At 42.4% G+C, this 19,482-nt stretch overlaps 2 protein-coding genes across 2 annotated transcripts in view; one reads left to right on the top strand and one right to left on the bottom strand.

Moving 5' to 3' along the window:
- MYEF2 (myelin expression factor 2) overlaps positions 1 to 8,296 on the top strand; it is a 21,473-nt gene extending 13,177 nt beyond the window's left edge. The window contains exons 14-17 of the mRNA XM_083412369.1: positions 1,743 to 1,841; positions 4,695 to 4,909; positions 4,993 to 5,044; positions 7,464 to 8,296. Of these exons, the coding sequence (XP_083268495.1) occupies positions 1,743 to 1,841; positions 4,695 to 4,909; positions 4,993 to 5,044; positions 7,464 to 7,627 (530 nt within the window). The 3' untranslated portion in view covers positions 7,628 to 8,296. The remainder of the gene's footprint in view (positions 1 to 1,742; positions 1,842 to 4,694; positions 4,910 to 4,992; positions 5,045 to 7,463) is intronic.
- On the bottom strand, positions 8,291 to 19,482 carry SLC24A5 (solute carrier family 24 member 5). Its single transcript, XM_083412116.1, has 9 exons — positions 19,281 to 19,482; positions 16,198 to 16,377; positions 15,103 to 15,186; positions 14,911 to 15,014; positions 13,820 to 13,920; positions 11,914 to 12,194; positions 10,794 to 11,000; positions 9,301 to 9,402; positions 8,291 to 8,689 (listed from the first exon to the last, which is right to left on the bottom strand). Exons 1-9 carry the CDS (start codon positions 19,417 to 19,419, stop codon positions 8,367 to 8,369), a joined length of 1,521 nt encoding a protein of 506 aa, XP_083268242.1. The 5' UTR covers positions 19,420 to 19,482; the 3' UTR covers positions 8,291 to 8,366.

Below are 19,482 nucleotides of genomic sequence, written 5' to 3'. Positions count from 1 at the left end.
CTTTCCCACCCCCATTTGAAAACTAGAGTGTGGGAATATTCTCCTGGATGTGTTTATCAAATTTATTTTCATGGGAGTTAATGTATTACAAGCAAACCGGCAAGCAAACTTTCAGCAGGGATGCCTAATTGTTGAGTTTAACCAAAGGCTTCATTTTGCTTGCTTGCAGCATACCACCTTTCTAAAAGGTGATTTAAATCCTCTGAGCATAATACAAATTAAACAAAAATTAAGAATTTGTTAACTTGATAAAATACCGTGTTTCATGTTCTTGACCAGAGCTTCTATCAAAAGCTCTAGTTAACTGTTGCATAAAAGCCGAAGGTTTTAATTGCTGGGGAGCGTGCAAGCCCAGGTGTATTTATGGTAGTAATGCCCCTTGATATCCTCATTTTGGGACAAAGTCATTAAGAAAATGATCATAATTAGTGGACACAATATTGTCAACCCCCAAAGTTTTGTCACCTATTTTTGATGACATTAAGTATTTACATTAATCTAAGGAACGGGTAACACTTTGGCTGGCCGCAGCCCAAAGGACCCTTTCTTAACAGTGGCATACAGTTGACCTAAACTCCAGCCTAAAATATAAAGGTTTATAGTGAAAAACTTAATTTAATCTACAAAGTTCATTCATCCAAGGGACAATCAAATCAAACTCACTTTTCTCAGTGTTGTGTAACTTGCTTTTTTACACAAATGAAGAAGAGTCCTCCGTCCCATATTAGACTATGCACACACATTTGGAATAATGAGTAATAAACAATGAATTTGACAAGAACTTATAATCGGAAATGGACTGAGGTATTCTTATCCAATGATCTCTCAAAATGTTGATGTAAATATTCTCTCTCTATTTTCTGTTACTCTTATTAGCTTTATGCCAGTATCCCCAGTTTTTCCATAAGGGACCCTGGTGGCCATGTACAAATAGATTTATTTTGTTTTGTATTTGTTTGTTTTTGTTGAGTACTGTATTTTTAAAAAAAAAACCCTGAAGGGCTTATCTGCTACATTTGTGTGCCTGTGCACAGAGACAATCAAAGTAGATGCGATGTTAAAAACAGGACTTTGCATTTCACATGCAGTTTTTTAAAATTGGAGGAGGTTGCTTCTTAACGGGATTCAAGCAGGCAAGGAGGGGTAGCTTTGATATTCCACAGCTTTGATATTGAGGAAGATCTCTCTTTTGAAGCTGAAATTTGGAGGTGGTGGGAAGTCTCTCATTGTTGCCAGTGCTTGGTGCCGTGCTGCTGCCTCCAAAACTACCTCAGCTCCTGGGATTCTTGAGGAGAACATTTGAGGCTGCATTATATTGGCATCCTCCACTGATCCTGTGAGAGGGATCTACTACAAAAAAATTATAGCGACTCTTCTAGAGTTCTGAATCCCATATTTGTAGTAATAGGGGAATGGAAATGAGTCTTGCTTCGACTGTATACCCAACATGTACAGTCAAGCTATAATGCATGTTGACTGGGAAAGACTGCCTGAACTATGGAGAACCTCTTCGGGTTGACAATGCTAAGTTAGATGCATCAATGGTCCATGAAACACAGCTTCCCATGTTCCTATATTTTTAAATGAATTTGTTTGAAATCAGTATCTTGAATAAGCATCTTTCCACTTAGCCATTTATAGTACCATTCAAAGTGAATCCTTTGTACCCAAAGGTCTGCCTGTAAGCAAACACACAGTATCTGGAATCTAAAAGAAAATACTGTCTACTGTGTTTCCTGCAGAAATGTTCCGTGGAGGAATGGGAGGAAATATTGATAGAGACTTTGGTCGAACTGATATGGCAATGAACCGTGGCTTTGGAGACTCGTTTGGAAGGATGGGTATGGCCCTTGGCAAACTTGCATTTTTCATGGAATTGGGTATCAAGCATGTAGCAAGCAAATCATTTTCACAAGTGAACACTATGTTGCTTCATACTCATAATCTCCCTTTTCCCTTCCGCCTGAGATAGATGCCCATGAAAGGTACTGTTGTCTTCTTTCTGGAGATTGACAGGGTGAAGTGCTTTTCACATACTACTTTTTGAGATTGAATAGAAGTAGCTTAAAGCAGGAATCCAAATTAACAGCTTGCAGCTGTTAGTTCTCAAATAACCATTCAATTTTAAGAGATACTTGTAGACTTCTTGCTGCATTGTAGCTCTACTGGCCTTACAAATTTACATTCTCTGAAAAAATTCAATGAGAACATTGTAGTGAAGATATTTTTCTCATAGTCTAGCAGCTACCCTGGTTCAGCTTTTGTATGTCCATTGAGCATTACTGCCATCAATAAATTATTTTGTTATGAAAAGGTAGTTTGGTAGAATGATAAATTATTTTGTGATGAAAAGGTAGTTTGGTAGAATTCCCTAGCTTTTAAGTAAAACGGAGATGTATAATGTGACTTTTTTTTGTCCTTGTTTAGGTGGTGCAATGGTTGGTGGTTTTGCAGGAGGAATGGGAGCTTCTAATATGGGCCCAGTAGGATCTGGAATGAGTAGGTTGATCTGCTTCAACCAAATATAAATTCTAACGTATAATAGAAAGGGTCTTTTGTTAGTGCTATGCCTAGATGGATCCAGAAAATTACTCTGTTGATTTAAAACTTCCAGTTTTATGTGACAGTTATAACTGAAGTTCATTAAGACGTCTAGTGTTTTCTTAAGATTAAGTTTCTCGAGTGGGCCATTTGTATAAACCCTAGCAGCCTTGTACCTGGTGTTGCCCAGGAATTCTAAGAAATAAAAAAATCAGTGCAGTTTTGAAATGTTCATTCTTCAGTTCTGATTCAAAATGGTGTCCAGGTGTACACAAACACAGACAAAAACTTGCTCCCTGATCTCAGAAACCATGCAGAATTTGTTTATGACATCCTAAGAGGTGTCCAAATGCATAGCAGACAAGCAAATTTCCAAAAAACCCAGCGGATAATAGCAAGTATTGGAATCTGATATTAAGGAAAACCTGTAGCAACAGCTACCAGTCGCAGAATTTCAGATAGCTGTTTTGACTTACAAGGTGGTTTAACATCTGTCTGTAAAAGGGAGATTCATAGAGTTGTCATGCATGGCTACAAAATAACTGAAAGGTGCATGTTAAGAATACTAACACCTCTGCATTCTAAGTGTGAACGTATATCCAGTATATGTGATGGAATATAAGTCTAGCTCTTGTCTGGTCACATTTAATAAGGGAATAATACACTGACAATTCCATGCTTGTGAGAGCCATTATGCTTATTTTGTGAAAAATCACATTTTGGATTAATAAATTTCTCTAACAGGAGCATAGGAAACTGCTCTTAAACCAAGTGACATGTTAGGGATTTAACCTGGGACTTTTTGCATGAAAATACGTAAGCTGCCATTGAACTATGTTCCTTCTCTGTAGTCAGTGTTTATCAAACACACACAATAATTTTTAATATTCTCCAAAACTTGGCATTTTAAAATTCACCTGGATCCTGCTTGCTTATGTAAAAAGCATCTGATCTTAATGGGACTGGTAATCACAAAGTGCCTGTTTAAACAATAAGTAAGTGACAGTCATGACCTGATAAGCCCACAGTCACTTTCGCAAACTAGCATGCACTGATCTACTTTAGGCATATCAGTGCAAACCACCCTTCAGGGTAGCCGTGGCATCTAAAAGCTGGGAAGGGTAGAATTCAACTTTGTGATAGTGGCATCCATGATAAAATATCAAATATTTAAAACTTCCTTAAACAGGGCTGCCTTCAGATGTCTTCTAAAAGTCAGATAGTAGTTTATTTCCTTGACATCTGATGGAGGGTGTTCCACAGGGCAGGTGCCACTACCGAGAAGGCCCTCTGCCTGGTTCCCTGCAACCTCACTTCTTGCAGTGAGGGAACTGCCAGAAGGCCGTTGGAGCTGGACCTCAGTGTCCAGGCTGAACGATGGGGGTGGAGACGCTCCTTCAGGTATACTGGGCTGAGGCCGTTTAGGGCTTTAAAGGTCAGCACCAAAACTTTGAATTGTGCTTGGAAACATACTGGGAGCCAATGTAGGTCTTTCAGGACCGGTGTTATATGGCCTCAACGGCCACTCCCAATCACCAATCTAGCTGCTGCATTCTGGATTAATTGTAGTTTCTGGGTCACCTTCAAAGGTAGATCGGATTGCAGTGAATGCCCATGGGCTGATACTGCCATAAATCAGTAATGGCTAACTGAAAAATGTAGCTGCCACATCAACATTCCTTTAAACAGACAAACATTAGTAGGGGTTGCATCTACTTTCATAACCCATATACTGTATGCACCATTTAAAATCTGCAATTATTAAATTCATTTAGGAAAATGTAGGTCAATGGCACAAAAACAAAAATAAATGTTCGGTCTCTTTATAGTTGGCTGGCTATTACCAGCATAATAAATCATTGTCCATTTGCTTCCTCAGATGAAGATCAAATGAATTTGGTTAAAACAGCCCTCGGCCCTTTAAGTGCTATTTCCTCTGAATATTTTCATGGGATTCCATTGCATGTCAAAGTTAACTTTAGTGGTTGCACCAGAAACCTAGTTGGCTTTCTTTATAGAAACTCATCTGCATTTTCCCTTGCATCAAACCAGCTTATTTATATATGAATTTGAAACTTATCAAGCTTTTGTTTACTGTTGTGCTATAAACATTACTATTGGATTCCTAAATCTCTCTCTGTGTGTGTTTGCAGGTAGTGGAATAAGTGGTATGAACAGTATGACTGGAGGAATGGGCATGGGCATGGGAATGGATCGGATGAACTCCACTTTTGATCGAATGGGGCCAACCATGGGAACTGGCCTGGAGAGAAATATCGATATGGATCGAGGATTTGTGCCTGGCCCAATGGGCAGTGGTGTGAGAGACAGAGTAGGCTCCAAGGGCAACCAGATATTTGTCAGAAATGTAAGCACATAAATTGAACCAATTAGCAGCGTTATTCTCTGGCTTTTTCTCCTTGCGTTACTCTATGCTTATCTTCATTTCAGCTTCCTTTTGACTTGACCTGGCAGAAGCTTAAGGAAAAGTTCAGCCAGTGCGGTAAGTATTAGGCACAAATGTTGCTGCCTCTAAGGCAAAGATGATTAGCTGCAACAGAGATGGTAGGGCGAGGTTACCACCTGTGCCAGAGTTGTTGGGTATCACCTGCTGCTCAGCATGAATGGAGTGGGTACCTTAAAACAGTGTATGTTTCAGGGAAAAAGTTGCCCTTTCATGGAAGCTTGAGCTTTATTACCAACCTTCATTGAGGAACCCCAAGAATGTGGCAACTTGGATAGCTTGCTGTGTGCCATCTAATTGAGACTCTGAGCCATGACTTGTGTTTCAGATGCAGAGGCAGCGTTCGAAACTCCCATTGTTCTAGGCGTGTTTTGCGACAGGGAATTTCATTAATGCAAGCAGTTTCTGAGCTCTGGGAGCCTAGGATTTCAGATTAAAACTGCCACTGTTGGAACAAAAGGAGGACCTTTTGCTGCCTCCCCACATTGAGCCATTCTCTGAGGAGTGGAGAAGGGACACTCATAAGAATATTAGAGGGGTGGGCAGGGGGAGTATGGCTCTGTTTTTTGCAGTATTCAGATGAGGAAAAACGAACGTAAGATTTTAGCTGCAGTTCATTTTCAGCTTGTATTGTTATAAAGAAGTGCGCCTAGACATTCCGCTGCAGCACCCATAACCTAGATTTAAGGTGCCATTTAGCTCCTAGCTTTCATATCTCAGTTTCTTGCACTGTGCAAAGACAAACAATTATTGGTTTGTTTCTTCTCTCTTCCTGGGAATCCCTAGATGTTGTCCCAACCAGTAGCCTCGATGCAATGCCCCAAACCATGGCTGATTCAAATCTGATGAGAAATCAGTTTGCCTAAAGTAGTTCGCAAACCTCAAGCCTCAAGCTGTAGTAACAGAATTCTACTTGGTTGATACTCACAATTTGGGATTTGTTTAGTTCCTTTATTTAAATCGCAACAAACCATGGTTTGGGTTTACATATGAATTTGCCTTAGTTTGAAACTGCCGGAATATATTAAGACTAAGGCTGCAAGAAGGTTGCAGTAATGTTAGTTCTCAGCATTACTATATAGATCTGGGTGGTAAGGCTGTTTTTATTTATTTATTTGGTTTTTTGTGTTTGCAGCAAATAATGATTTTTAATTGAGGTCCAAGTCTCATTGAATTCTGAAGGGAATGTAATCTCCATCTTTATTACCTTTCTGTGAAAACTCATCCTTGCTTTGCTCATGAAATGGACAACCTGTACAAAGAGAAAGGAGCTTTTGTGGCTCCTGGTAGAACTCTCAAGCTATAATTACCTTCTTTGACCGCACACTTCTGCAATGTTACGTATTTGTCATACTCCACAAATCGTGCTTTTGAATTTTCAAAAATGTATAGTTTTTAAAATGTGCACTTAATCTTATTCTCAGCATTTCATGTTAGCTTAATGTACCAGCATAAGTATTTTTCTTGCCTTCCTTTTGAAACATGGGTGGAGAACCTGCAGATATGAAGTTCTCTGTTAACCATCTCGGTCATTTATGGTGGCTGGAGCTGATGAGAGCTGAAACCCCTCAGTATCTGGAGGGCCAGAGTGTTCCCTTCCATGCCTTAAAACATCAAAAAGCAAGATTCCCCCCTTCTGCTCTCTGTTGTATTTGTGGCTTAAGAAATTGAGGCTTTTCTATACTTTTTTTTAATAAAATGGAACCACAGACTAGTTCTGTCCCATAATAAGTAGTGACTGCTAAACCACCTGAAAATGCTGCAAGGAGTGTTGAAATTACTAAATTATATTTAAGGGATTCATCATCATCATCACCATAATAATAATTTTATTATTTATACCCCACCCATCTGGCTGGGTTTCCTTAGCTACTATAAACTATATAAACAGAGTCTGAATGTAGAATTGCACAGTTTAGGGTCAATTTAAAAAACCTGTCCAGTGTTTTAGATCAGCTGCCTGTTGCCCCCAATTGCCTGGGTTCATCTAGATGTTTTAAATGTTAAAATACTGAAAATCAACAATCTCTCAACCTTTCGTTACCGACAAAGTTCTTAGAAATGTGCCCTCTTCCTTACCAATTCAGTTTTCATTGAGGGGGCGGGTGGCGAGAGGAAGAGAAGTATGGAATACAGGAAATTTGGGAGGAGAACAGATGTTGCCAAACCTGTTGGAAGAAAATATAACTAATGTAGAGGAGGAAGGATAGGTTGGCAGATAATTGGAATGCAGTGGCATTTGAGGGGGTGTCGAGTTTATAAGCTCAGTGTGGCAAAACGGAGGCTGCTAGACGGCTTCTCTTGTTTGCATGGGTAGCGTTACGATAGGAGACCTGTGACATGAGCTGGCTTTTATTACATTGCAATTCAGAATTTTTTAAGTTGCTTGTGGCGACGGATTTCTAACACCAGCAGTGCATCATAGACTAAATTGAACTTTTTAACTTTGTTTATCCAGGTCATGTAATGTTTGCAGAAATAAAAATGGAGAGTGGGAAATCAAAAGGCTGTGGAACTGTCAGATTTGATTCACCAGAATCGGCGGAAAAGGCCTGTAGGATAATGAACGGCATAAAAATCAGTGGCAGAGAAATTGACGTACGTTTGGATCGCGTTGCATAATTTATAATTAAATGTTGGGGAACATTCCTTTTTGTCAGTTTAGCTTTTCTCTCCTTGTCTCCTCCTAGTGAGTCGTTTTTAGTAACATTGTATGCTTTACTTAAGTTGGAAAAACAAAACTTTTAAAACCCACCAGCCTTTAACAGTATAGTGTTTAATATACTGTGAGTTCATTAACTGACTCTTACTACATTTTGGTTTTTGAAAGAGAACTTTCCTGACTTGTTCAGTGGTATGAACACCCACACCTTCTCTTGAAGTCTGGGAGCTGTGGCTGTTTTAATACCTCTCCAAAATCATGCTAAGTGTCTCTAGTCATTCAGTTTAAATGAATGGTTCTACTGTTTTTAATAAAACAAGCCATTTCCTCTGTTTAACAAAGACTGTATAGTGGAACTTGTTTTGTGTCATATTTCCCTATGTTACAATTGTAATGTAAAGAATGTGTCTTCCCTTTTTTTACTCCCCCCTTTCCCTGTTTGTTTTACATGCATTTATAGTCACTGCTACTCCTTTCTCTGAAATGACATGCTCTCATTAATTCTTGATAGCCTTGAGCTTTTAAGTGGTTCTTATGTCATGATGTGGAATTTCTGTAAATAAGTTTTAGAGCTCAAAAGGAATGCTGGAGTTTTTTATTTGACTAAATGAAGAAACTAGTGCTTTCAATATTTTATGTATGTTTATTTCTTATCCTTGATTACATTGTAAAAAAAAACAAAACCCAACCCTAGCCAAACTAGTCTCCGCAGGTACTGATAGGATTGTTTCCTATGGCTCCAAGTTCATACAGGATTGATAATATTACAAATGCCAAGTACATCACTAGACAGACTGCCCCCAATTTTTTGTCTAGCTTCCAGCCATTCAAGTGAACAGCCAGAAAAATAAAAGCAATGGAACACACAAGAGAAATGGCAGTGTAAGTCAAACCACTGCTGTTCACTTCTGCAGGAGCTGACGTGTCTACAAAGGCTGTCCTTATAAACCACGGCAATCCCAAACACAACAAATCAAATACATTGGATCCTACAATGTTCGACATCGCCATATCGCCTCTTCCTGCAAGATAAAACACATTTACGTGTATCACTCTTAAGGAAGCTCTTTGCTGCAATATACCGCATTTTAACGTTGATCAGTACCATGATTGCAGAAATTGCTAGCTTTAAGATGCCTGGACTATTTCAGGTTGGCTGCTAAGAATTTGTTTTGCTGGAGCCATCCAAGCTCCCCGTAGTTCTCCTTTAACCCTAGACACCCTGGTACTACTTGGAAAAGTAACAATTCATTCCCATTTTTTGTGCTAAAAGTTTGCTGGTTCTTCATGCCAGTATAGCATTAGTGTATTCTGTTGGCTGGTGGGACGTGGGTGGCGCTGTGGGTAAAACCTCAGCGCCTAGGACTTGCCGATCGAAAGGTCGGCGGTTCGAATCCCCGCGGCGGGGTGCGCTCCCGTCGCTCGGTCCCAGCGCCTGCCAACCTAGCAGTTCGAAAGCACCCCCGGGTGCAAGTAGATAAATAGGGACCGCTTACCAGCGGGAAGGTAAACGGCGTTCCGTGTGCTGCGCTGGCTCGCCAGATGCAGCTTGTCACACTGGCCACATGAACCGCTCCCCTTTTCACTTGCTGCAAATTGCATCATAATGCTATGGGTATGAAAAACCACTCACCTTTCCTAGCCACCAGTACACTTGCAACTGTATCTGGTATGCTTGTTCCTGCTGCTAGTAATGTAAGACCCATTACAGTATCTGGAATGTGCAAAGTTTCCCCTGTAGCAAGCAAGTTCAAAAGGAAGGAACACTTTAGTTTTCTGTTAATGGACAAAGAATGGAATTGTGTGTGTGGGGGGGGCTCTTACTAGTGTTTCAACTACCACGTTTCTAGGTCAGTATGAACAGATTTAACATACTACATTTTGGTGGTATACGCTGAAAGAAGCTATGCTATTCTGTCATTTAAAAGTCACCATTAAGAGATTTCTAGTTCTGAAAATATTGCTACTAATCAACATGCCTGCGTCAAGTTTCCCTTCAAATATGGAACAGCTTACTCTTCTAATTGCAGGTCTCTTGGAGTTGTTACAACTGGTATAATCCCTTCTTTTCCTTTGGCATCTTTATCACATGAGCTCTTGAAGTCATATGAACCACTAACCCTTCTTAATCATCTGCTCTTGAAAGAAACACATGAATTCCAGGCTGGGGGCAGGGGAGGAAATTAAGTCTGCTGATAATCTTGACTCAAAAACTTCCAAATGGCTTTGCTGTGAAAGTTCAGCTGGGAAAGTAACTTCAAGCCTTTAGTTCCTGAAATGGATGAAAGGGCACTGTAATAGTTTGGAATCCAAATTTCTAAGCTGCTATTGTTGGCTCTAGTTTAACGTCATTGCCAGTGCCTGAAAATAAATTACAACTTTGTAATTTTGCTGCACAGAGGATGAATCTAGGTGTACTGCCCAACACATGACTGCCATGTGTCCCCCCCCCCCCCACTATATCAATGGAACAGTGGCAGACAGAATATAGGAAAGGTTTAGTATAATGCTGCTGGTGGGTTTTTTTTAGCTCATTCCTGGGAAGACTCCATTTTGGTATATTAAAGCAGGTTAATCTGATCATCTGGGGGGCTGGCTATAGTTTCAGTGGAAAACCCAGATGCTTTCCATCTAGCAGTTCTCAGATTCAATCCCTGGCAGTTTAAGGGACTGGGTAGCAGGTGATGTGGAAGCTCTTTAAGAGCTGCTGCCAGAGGAGACAGTACTGGGCTAGAAGGATGAATAGTGTCCTAAGGTTAACTGCCAGAAATATTCCATTTTTTGTGCAGCTTACCTACATTAGTTGGCTGCGCACTCTTGATTTTTTTTAGGTAGTTGGACTTATAATCTATGTTTTTAATAATAAAAAGAATGCTAGGCTTAGCTTTTACTTCCTAAAACACTGCTGATTCAAGCTGGCTAAGCCTGTGGTTTAACTCCAGTAAATTCATATTTGTACATCGACCTAATGTAGGCATTAACTGTTAAAGAGGTGCAGTCTGAAATCCTATGCATACCAACTTTTATCTTAAGCACCACCAAAATCGGGATTCTTGTTTTAAAACACTGCTGCCAAATTGACTTATTATGCAAGGGAGGGCTTGTACTGCTGGATTCAATACATACCCACTATTGTTACCATCCATACAAGAACGTATGTAAATGCCGAAATCCACACTGCTGACATGAAGAATGTAAGCATGAACCAGTTCTTCCAAAACTGTCTTCGGCAGTCAGGTGTTGTCAAATAGAGCAGAGCAATAACTGGAAGGGACAGCACCCACAGAACTCTTTTCAGATCTGCTTCAGGCATGGTGAACACGCTTTGTGAATCTGTCAAGGTGGCAAACCATTTAAGAAATGAGATCTTGGTCTTTATAAACTTCAGCTTTTGAGAGCTCCATAATTTTCCTGATATGAACTTCTGTCTTATTTAGCCATTTGGATAGACCTACATTACATATTACTCGCTGTCCTCCAAAAAACTTTATCCCGTAATCATTACATGGTAAAGTACCACGAATAACTACACAAATCCTGTCATTTTCTGACAATGTACAGAATCACAGAATTGTAGAGTTGGAAGGGACCTTAAGGATCATCTAGACCAACCCCTGCAATGCAGGACTCTCAGCTAGGTTTATGCTGTACAGTCATACCGCAGGTTAAATGTGCTTCAGGTTGAGTGTTTTCAGGTTATGCTCTGCGGCGACCCGGAAGTAACGGAGCGCGTTACTTCCGGGATTTGCCGCTCGCGCATGCGCAGATGCTCAAAATGACGTCACACGCATGCGCGGAAGCGGCAAATCGTGACACGCGCAGTCGCGGATTGCGTTCGCTTCAGGATGCGAACGAAGCTCCGGAACGGATTCCGTTCGCATCCAGAGGTACCACTGTACAGGTTTAGGCCTCTTAAAGTTTAACTAAAACTAACAGACTGAGTAACAGGAAGCAAAATTTAGATAGCAGGCAACCAAGGATCACTGATTGCTGTGTATGTGTGTTGCCAGAGGAATATGACCCTGTTCAAGATAGTCTTGTTTAAGCCATTATATAATTTAAAGCATTTCAGCCACCAGACTTGTAAGTTACATTCACATGGCACAGCCTTACTTTTGGTATTTTCAGGAAAACTTGAGAGTGACCAGAGCGGCTAATGATTTATTTTCTCACTAGAATTTCTGAAGCCATTTACACTAGTGCCAGCTTTTTCTAAAATAGCTGTTGGCAAAGATTGCAGGAATACCTTCAGAAATAGTATCAGGCCCATGTAAACTTGATGAAAGTTGAGCGTAATCTGACTCATCATGGAAAATTCCGCTGTCTGCTCTTGACTGCCGACGAAGAAGAGGCCCTGACTCTTCCTTCCAGCCCATCAGTGGTTGCTGTTCAGTCTCTTCTGCAGTCACTGTGAAACAGGTACAGCAACGACTAAACTTCTTCATGATGTACTGATTGATTTTAATGTCAAAGCAGAGCACCAAAATGTAGACTCCGTATATTAAGAGGAGAGAAGCAGATTCATACCTAGAACAAAGTATTAATAAATAAAATTGCAAGTTTCATAGTGTGTTTTTGTATTCGATACGCTTCATGTTTGGTTACAGAACAACCTTAATTAAAAATAATTCAAGTTTGAGTATGCATGCCTATTCCAAAGTGATGAATTAACAGTTTCGGTGTTGTTTTTCCCCAAGAGGGGAAGATTCGATTTGCAAAGCAAGAGAGAACCTGCTCTTTAATGTGTCAGGTGGTTGGTCCATCTAGTTCAGCATTGTCTACTTTGGCTGGCAGCAGCTCTCCAGGGGACTTCAGACAGGCGACTTCCTCTGCTTTTCCTGCAGATGCCAGTTGTCAAACCTGGAACCACTTTTGTGCAAAAGTATGTGTCACTCAAATGTTTGTGCCACTCAACTGTGGCTCCTCTATATATCCTCCTAGGGGGGAGCATTTCCCCAGAACTATTATTTCTCTTTAAGGGTCAATTTACCAGAAACTAAGAACTAGCTACATTTCACATCAAGAGGAGAAATATAATCAGGTTTCTGTATAGTGTAAGGTAAAGGTAAAGGGACCCCTGACCATTAGGTCCAGTCGTGGCCGACTTTGGGGTTGCGGCGCTCATCTCGCTTTACATACCGAGGGAGCGGGCGTACAGCTTCCAGGTCATGTGGCCAGCATGACTAAGCCGCTTCTGGCAAACCAGAGCAGCACACGGAAATGCCATTTACCTTCCCGCTGGAGCGGTACCTATTTATCTACTTGCACTTGGATGTGCTTTCAAACTGCTAGGTTGACAGGAGCAGGGACTGAGCAACGGGAGCTCACCCCGTTGTGGGGATTCGAACTGCCGACCTTCTGATCAGCAAGTCCTAGGCTCTGTGGTTTAACCCACAGCGCCACCCGCGTCCCTCTGTATAGTGCATCTGAGGCTTATTCAAATTGTCACTGTAATAAGCAGCCTAAAGCTTCATGAATTAACCAGCTCTTACAGCTTGAGATGCATGCAACCATTGTCACATGAACAAGTCCCCTATCTCATGGAACGAGGCCTGTCTTTCTACCAATACTTTAACACTGGTTCTTATCATTTCCTGCTGGTAGGAAAATTGAAGTACTTTAGGCCATTTACAGTGTTATTTCTTGTACTTGTTAAACTAAAGGCGGTACTGATTAAACAAGGTTATCATGCCACGAATGGAATCCCAAACCTTGTGCACACAGATAAAATAACCGTGTGTGAACTAGGACTGCCCACCCCACATGGCTTACGAGAACAAAACCTTAATAAAACATTTTTCTATTACTGTACCTCTAAAAGGTGCATCCTTGACTCTTGCTCCAACTGATGGATCAACCGATCAATCCCAAATAGCAGCACTGTTGCTAACACCCTCCGGAAGCAAAAGTACGCTGTCTAAATGGCTTGCAAGGCATTTAATAGCCAGTTATTGGCACCTGTGCCTGCTGTCCAACTAACTACAATTCCACATAGGCTAACTACATGTAATTTTTTGAGGCAACAGAGAATCACATGTTTCAAAGGGAACTCAAAAAGGTCCCATGCGCCTGCTGATGCAGAGAATCCACTAAAAAAAGAGAACTGAAACTCTGGTTGCGTGGCTGATTGCTGCCCATTCGTGGGCACTTACCAGTAAACTTTGTTGTCTATTATCATTGCAAGAACTGCTGCTGCGCTAACTGCATAGGCCAAACAGTCTCTGAACAAGGGCCAGCAAGACAGCCTTGAAACCTGTAGATAGAATTGAGACATACTTTTAGGAAAGTAAAAAGATGCTTGTGTTCTGCAAACATAAGATGTACCTTGTTGCACCTGTTTCAGCCCAAGTGCAAAAGGATACAGTTGAAGGCTCAGCCTTAACCACCTATCCCACACATAGGAGCCAACTCCTATGGGCCGAGGTCCCTTCGCCATCTCACCCCCCAAGTTGGCTGGTTGATGGGCATTACCAGTCAAATGGTGTGTTTGTGTGCCAAAATGAGTTAAGTATCTCAGGAAAAATGTGGGGCATGAGATTCAGAAATATTCTAGTAATCAGTGCAGCAAACTGCATGTTTCAGGTTTCTGAGTGACCTGGATGAACTGTTTAACTTTTCGGGGGAGAATACCAATACCTCTGCTTTGAGAGAGAAGTGGACCATTTTCAGAAGAAGAGTTTGGATTTGATATCCCGCCTTTCACTCCCTTTAAGGAGTCTCAAAGCGGCTAACATTCTCCTTTCCCTTCCTCCCCCACAACAAACACTCTGTGAGGTGAATGAGGCTGAGAGACTTCAGAGAAGTGTGACTGGCCCAAGGTCACCCAGCAGCTGCATGTGGAGGAGCGGAGACGCAAACCTGGTTCACCAGATTACGAGACTACCACTCTTAACCACTACACCACACTGGCTCTCCAGTTTTGGAAGCTGTAGCTCATCTGGAAATGCCCTAAAAATTCAGTACCCCATAAGTAAATCAGTGAGACCCAAACATCTTTATTTGTTCCATCTTATCCCCATTTTGTGCACAACTTTCCCATTTGGACCTCTACGTTAAACTTTCAGCATTCTGAAAGTTGCTGAAGAATAGTAAGTGGGGTTGCGTATCAAAGGTTTTTACTCTCTTCCAATTGATTACATGCTGCTTTGCAAGCCTGTTAAGTTTAAGTAACCTCAAATTAAGCCAGCTTTGGCACTGGACCATGAGGAAACAGCTTCAGAGCGTCATAAAAGCTAGGACATACCATGCCAGATAACAGTCCGCAAGCTGCGCAGATACCAAGGAGGTTGTAGATTGCAGAACCAAGAATAGTGCTGACTCCAATGTCCCCCTTTGTGACAAATACCCCTAGAAGCAAAGCATCATTTTGACAGAATTAATTTCTGCTTCCACAAGGGAGGGAATTGTGTGCTGTTTAAAGCTGGCTTCACTTTACCAAGGAAGGCTGTGACCAATTCAGGTGCAGAGCTACCCGCTGCCATGAAAGTTGCTCCTGCAACATCTTGAGAGAGGCCAAGGGCTACAGAGACAAGGGACAGAGAGGAGAGAAACAAGAAATATATCTATGAATGGGGGCTGTGCATAATTCAGAACATTACAGTAGCAGATTCATGCTGCAGAACATAGGCTATGCTGAAATACTGAAGGCAGAATGCATTTTGAACAGGCATTGCAGACAGGCCTCTTAGTATAACGATTGGCCACAGTAGTAGTAATAGTAATAAGATTATCATTATTAAAAACCCCACCCATCTGGCTGGGTTTCCCCAGCCACTCTGGGTGGTTCCCAACAGATTAAAAACAGAATAAATAACCAAACATTAAAAACTTCCCTAAACAGGGCTGCCTTCAGATGTCTTCTAAAAGTCAGATAGTTACTTATTTCCTTGACATCTGATGGGAGGGTGTTCCACAGGGCGGGCGCCACTACCAAGAAGGCCCTACCTGCTGGACTAGATTTGCCTTTGGCCTGATCCAGCAGGCTTTCCCTATGTTCTTAATGGTAGCTTGTCTTCTGTGTGTGTTCTGGGTTCGATTCCCACTTGGGGTGGGGAATTCCTATTCTGTCGAGAAGGGACCTAAGCTCAGTGATAAAACACACATTTTTTCACTGCAGGTGTCAGGGACTGAACCTGGGGCCTTCTGTATGAAAAACATCAGCTGCTGCAAAGGATCTCCACCTATGAACCCAGAGAGGTGCTGCCAGTCAGAACTGGTAATACTGCACTAGACAAATAGCTTGACTTGCTAAGTAGCATTCTATATTCCTAAATTCCTATACTAATAGGATATAGAGTGCTGAACCCTTCCCCACCTCTCTTCTTTTTCCATAAGCCTTTTGTCCACCCAGGCTCTGACTCCTTGAAAAAAAATGAAATGGTAAGGAAAAAAGCCTAGCAATTTTCCAGCTCACTTCTTACCTACAAAAGAGACAGTAACCTCCAGTTTGATTTAGTGCCTTTTATTTTTGTAGAAAATATATATGTCCTTTTTAAGATGACAACACCACAAGAAAAGGGGAAAAAATTACCGTCGCTGATGATCTCTAGAGAAGGGAGGAAGTAATAATCGCACACAATGGACACAGCCAGGAACATATAAAGAATGATTAAGAAATAGATAATGATGCCTCCATCTTCGCGCTCCTGCTGCGTAAAGAATCCTTCTGGGAATTCCGATGACGGGGAGACAATGCACTGCGTTTTATTTTCTGAAAAGAATGGTTATGTGGTTTTAATTTGACACACAGCACACTTTTGCTGTCTTGCTGCTGAAAACCAGCTGCTAAGAAAGCAAGGCAGTCATTTCAGTTTCTTACAAAAGCTACTAAAAACCAGGAAATAGTACAAGCTTGGTATTTGGTTTTAGACACATAAGCCGATGTTTTTTTAAAAAACAACAACAACAACAGGTAGCCTTCTGGGGATGCCCCTTGTGCTCAGATTCTGTACTGTGAGGTTTTGCTTGCACACTTATAGTCTTGTTCCTGTGGTTTGTCCCCAGGTAAAAGGTAAAGGGACGCCTGACCATTAGGTCCAGTCGTGGCCGACTCTGGGGTTGTGGCACTCATCTCGCTTTATTGGCTGAGGGAGCCGGCGTACAGCTTCCGGGTCATGTGGCCAGCATGACTAAGCCGCTTCTGGTGAACCAGAGCAGCGCATGGAAATGCCATTAACCTTCCTGCTGGAGCGGTACCTATTTATCTACTTGCACTTCGACGTGCTTTCGAACTGCTAGGTTGGCAGGAGCAGGGACTGAGCAATGGGAGCTCACCCCGTTGCAGGGATTCGAACCGCTGACCTTCTGATCGGCAAGCCCTAGGCTCTGTGGTTTAACCCACAGCGCCACCCGCGTCCCTCTTTGTCCCCAGGTAGTTTACCCTGAATGCCTATCATTTGATGAATGCAACCTCAAACGATAACTTGCATGGGTGAATGGCCCATGGCAGAGCTCACAGCACCAACCACATATTCACCTACCCTTCCTTAAAGGGCTCGTTTCACACGTTCAGTAATCCAAATAGCTTTTCCCACCCAAAGCAGGCTGAAATGAAGAAAGCTAACTAGGTGTGGTCTGAAAGGGCAGTGAGCTCAGCTCAGAACAGAAAATTGTTCCTCAGGCTCAGAACACACTCAGAGGTTACATTCTTGTACAATTCTATCTGTGGCCTCATCTGCACCATTCTTTTAGAGCCATGGTGTATCACTTTCAACAGCCATGGTTTCCCCCAAAGAATCCCAGGAACTGTACTTAAAGGGTGCTGAGAGTTAGAAGACTCCTATCCCCCATCAGGGGGGACGGGTAGCGCTGTGGGTTAAACCACAGAGCCTAGGACTTGCCGATCAGAAGGTCGGCGGTTCGAATCCCCGCAAAAGGGTGAGCTCCCGTTGCTCGGTCCCTGCTCCTGCCCACCAAGCAGTTAGAAAGGACGTCAAACTGCAAGTAGATAAATAGGTGGGAAGGTAAATGGCATTTCCGTGTGCTGCTCTGGTTCGCCAGAAGCAGCTTAGTCATGCTGGCCACATGACCCAGAAGCTGTACGCCGGCTCCCTCAGCCAGTAAAGCGAGATGAGCGCCGCAACCCCAGAGTCGTCCGCGACTGGACCTAATGGTCAGGCGTCCCTTTACCTTTTTATCCTCCATCACAGAGCTAAAATTCCCAGGAGATGTTTGACAAAGATACAATGGGGAGGAAAACGTGCAAACAACTGAGAATACAAGGCAGCGTTTTATTTTATTTTTTCTATTTCTGCCTGCATTTGAATTGGTCACATCACTTTTACTGCATTTTGTATGTATTTATATTTATATATCTAATCAAAATCTATACACCAAAAGTTTGACAATCACAGGTAACTGGGAATTGCAGTTCAGTGTGGACAATACAGGTTTCCTAACAACTCTACAGTTCTCAGGAGACTTTGTGGCGAAGCTGTAACTTAATTTAAGTTGTACAATGCTCCTTTAACTGATACTGCAGCTGGGCTGTGTGTGTCTTTATGCAACTGGCTCTGGCTGGCAGCTGTTGGGCTGCTTTCTTTTTTTTACTTCAGAGTAGATCCAACAAGCTTGGATGTGCAGCACACAGCTGCTTAAGCAGAATCAGTAATACGTAGTAGTCTGTATTTGGCAGCAAGCCGGCCTCATATTTGATGAACTGAACAGTTTTAAATATGGACAGAATCAACAGTGAGGATGAAACGGGCTCTTTAAAAAGTGCTCGTTTAAGGTGAGTCAAGCTTACAAGGGAAGGCTGAAGCATTCAGTACAGCTGGAAAGAGACGCTGCTCACCAAAAAATTTAAGCACATTGCTTCACCCCCCCCCCAAAAAAAAATCCTGGGAACTAGTTTGTTTAAAAGAGTGCTGGGAACTGTAGCTGTTTGTGAGGGGCAAACTACACGTCCCAAAATTATTTAGGAAGAGCCATGCGTTTGAAAAGTCTTAAAGGTGATTGCCGTTTATCTGCTAGCAGCGGCTGCTTTTTGCATCCAGCACAGCGCGCAGAAAGTTTCCTTTCGCAACCGCTCTGCCTCCCAAACCCCATCGCTTTTGCACCAGCAATTTCGTTTGGGAACCTCCAAGCCACCCCACTTCTGCAAATCGCTGGCAAATCGCCTCGATGCACTTTACTTTCCTTAACTGAGATAATAGCATAGATCATGATGCATGCAAAAATCCTGAATCGCAACTCCAAGCTCAGCTGAACCTTGCAGCCCCAAAGCGCCCTGATCCTTTGCTTTTCTGCCAATTTCAAAGGCTTTCCTCCGCTAGGTGTTGGGGGTAGCAGCAGGATCAGTCCCAAGCTGAGCTCTAGAGGAGACCTGTTGCATAATAGCATAGATCAGATGCATGCAAAAATCCTACACCGAAACTCCAAGCTCAGCTGAACCTTGCAGCCCCAAAGCGCCCTGATCCTTTGCTTTTCTGCCGATTTCAAGGTGTGGTGGGGTAGCAGCAGGATCGCAGCTTGCTCAGAACGTTTTTTAAAAGTCCCAAGCTGAGCTCTAGAGGGGACCCGTTGCTGCTCCCTAGGAAAACGTGCGTGGGAATCGGGACTTTAAAGGTGAGTCAAGAAAATAGCCAGCTTTGCAATCAGCACCTGATCCCTTACCTGAATCCCCGCGGATCTGCTGAGCCGACGCAACAGGTAGCTTTCCCTGAGGAACCACCGCTGCGAAAAACAGCAGAAGTGCCGCCGCCACCACGCGGATCTCTCGGCTCCTCCTCCGCTGGCTCCCGCCTCTGTGCATCCTGCTCCGAGTCGCGCACTAGGCGCGGAGCGAGACAGGATTAGGGGATCGAGTGGGATCATG

This window comes from Podarcis tiliguerta (genome assembly GCF_965153285.1).
Source record: "Podarcis tiliguerta genome assembly, chromosome: 14".
Lineage (NCBI taxonomy): Eukaryota > Metazoa > Chordata > Lepidosauria > Squamata > Lacertidae > Podarcis > Podarcis tiliguerta.
The sequence above is the reverse complement of the archived record's forward strand: the minus strand, read 5'-3'. Positions and strand labels throughout refer to the sequence as shown.

What these genes read in the sequence shown, in the direction of transcription:
- SLC24A5 (XM_083412116.1), bottom strand. Translation starts at nt 19,419, where the DNA reads ATGCACAGAGGCGGGAGCCAGCGGAGGAGGAGCCGAGAGATCCGCGTG. An exon ending in ATAGACAACAAAGTTTACTG is followed by an intron (nt 12,195 to 13,819) that starts GTAAGTGCCCAC and finishes ACTTTGTTCTAG; the next exon opens with GTATGAATCTGCTTCTCTCC. An exon ending in ATGGATGGTAACAATAGTGG is followed by an intron (nt 9,403 to 10,793) that starts GTATGTATTGAA and finishes TGCTTGCTACAG; the next exon opens with GGGAAACTTTGCACATTCCA.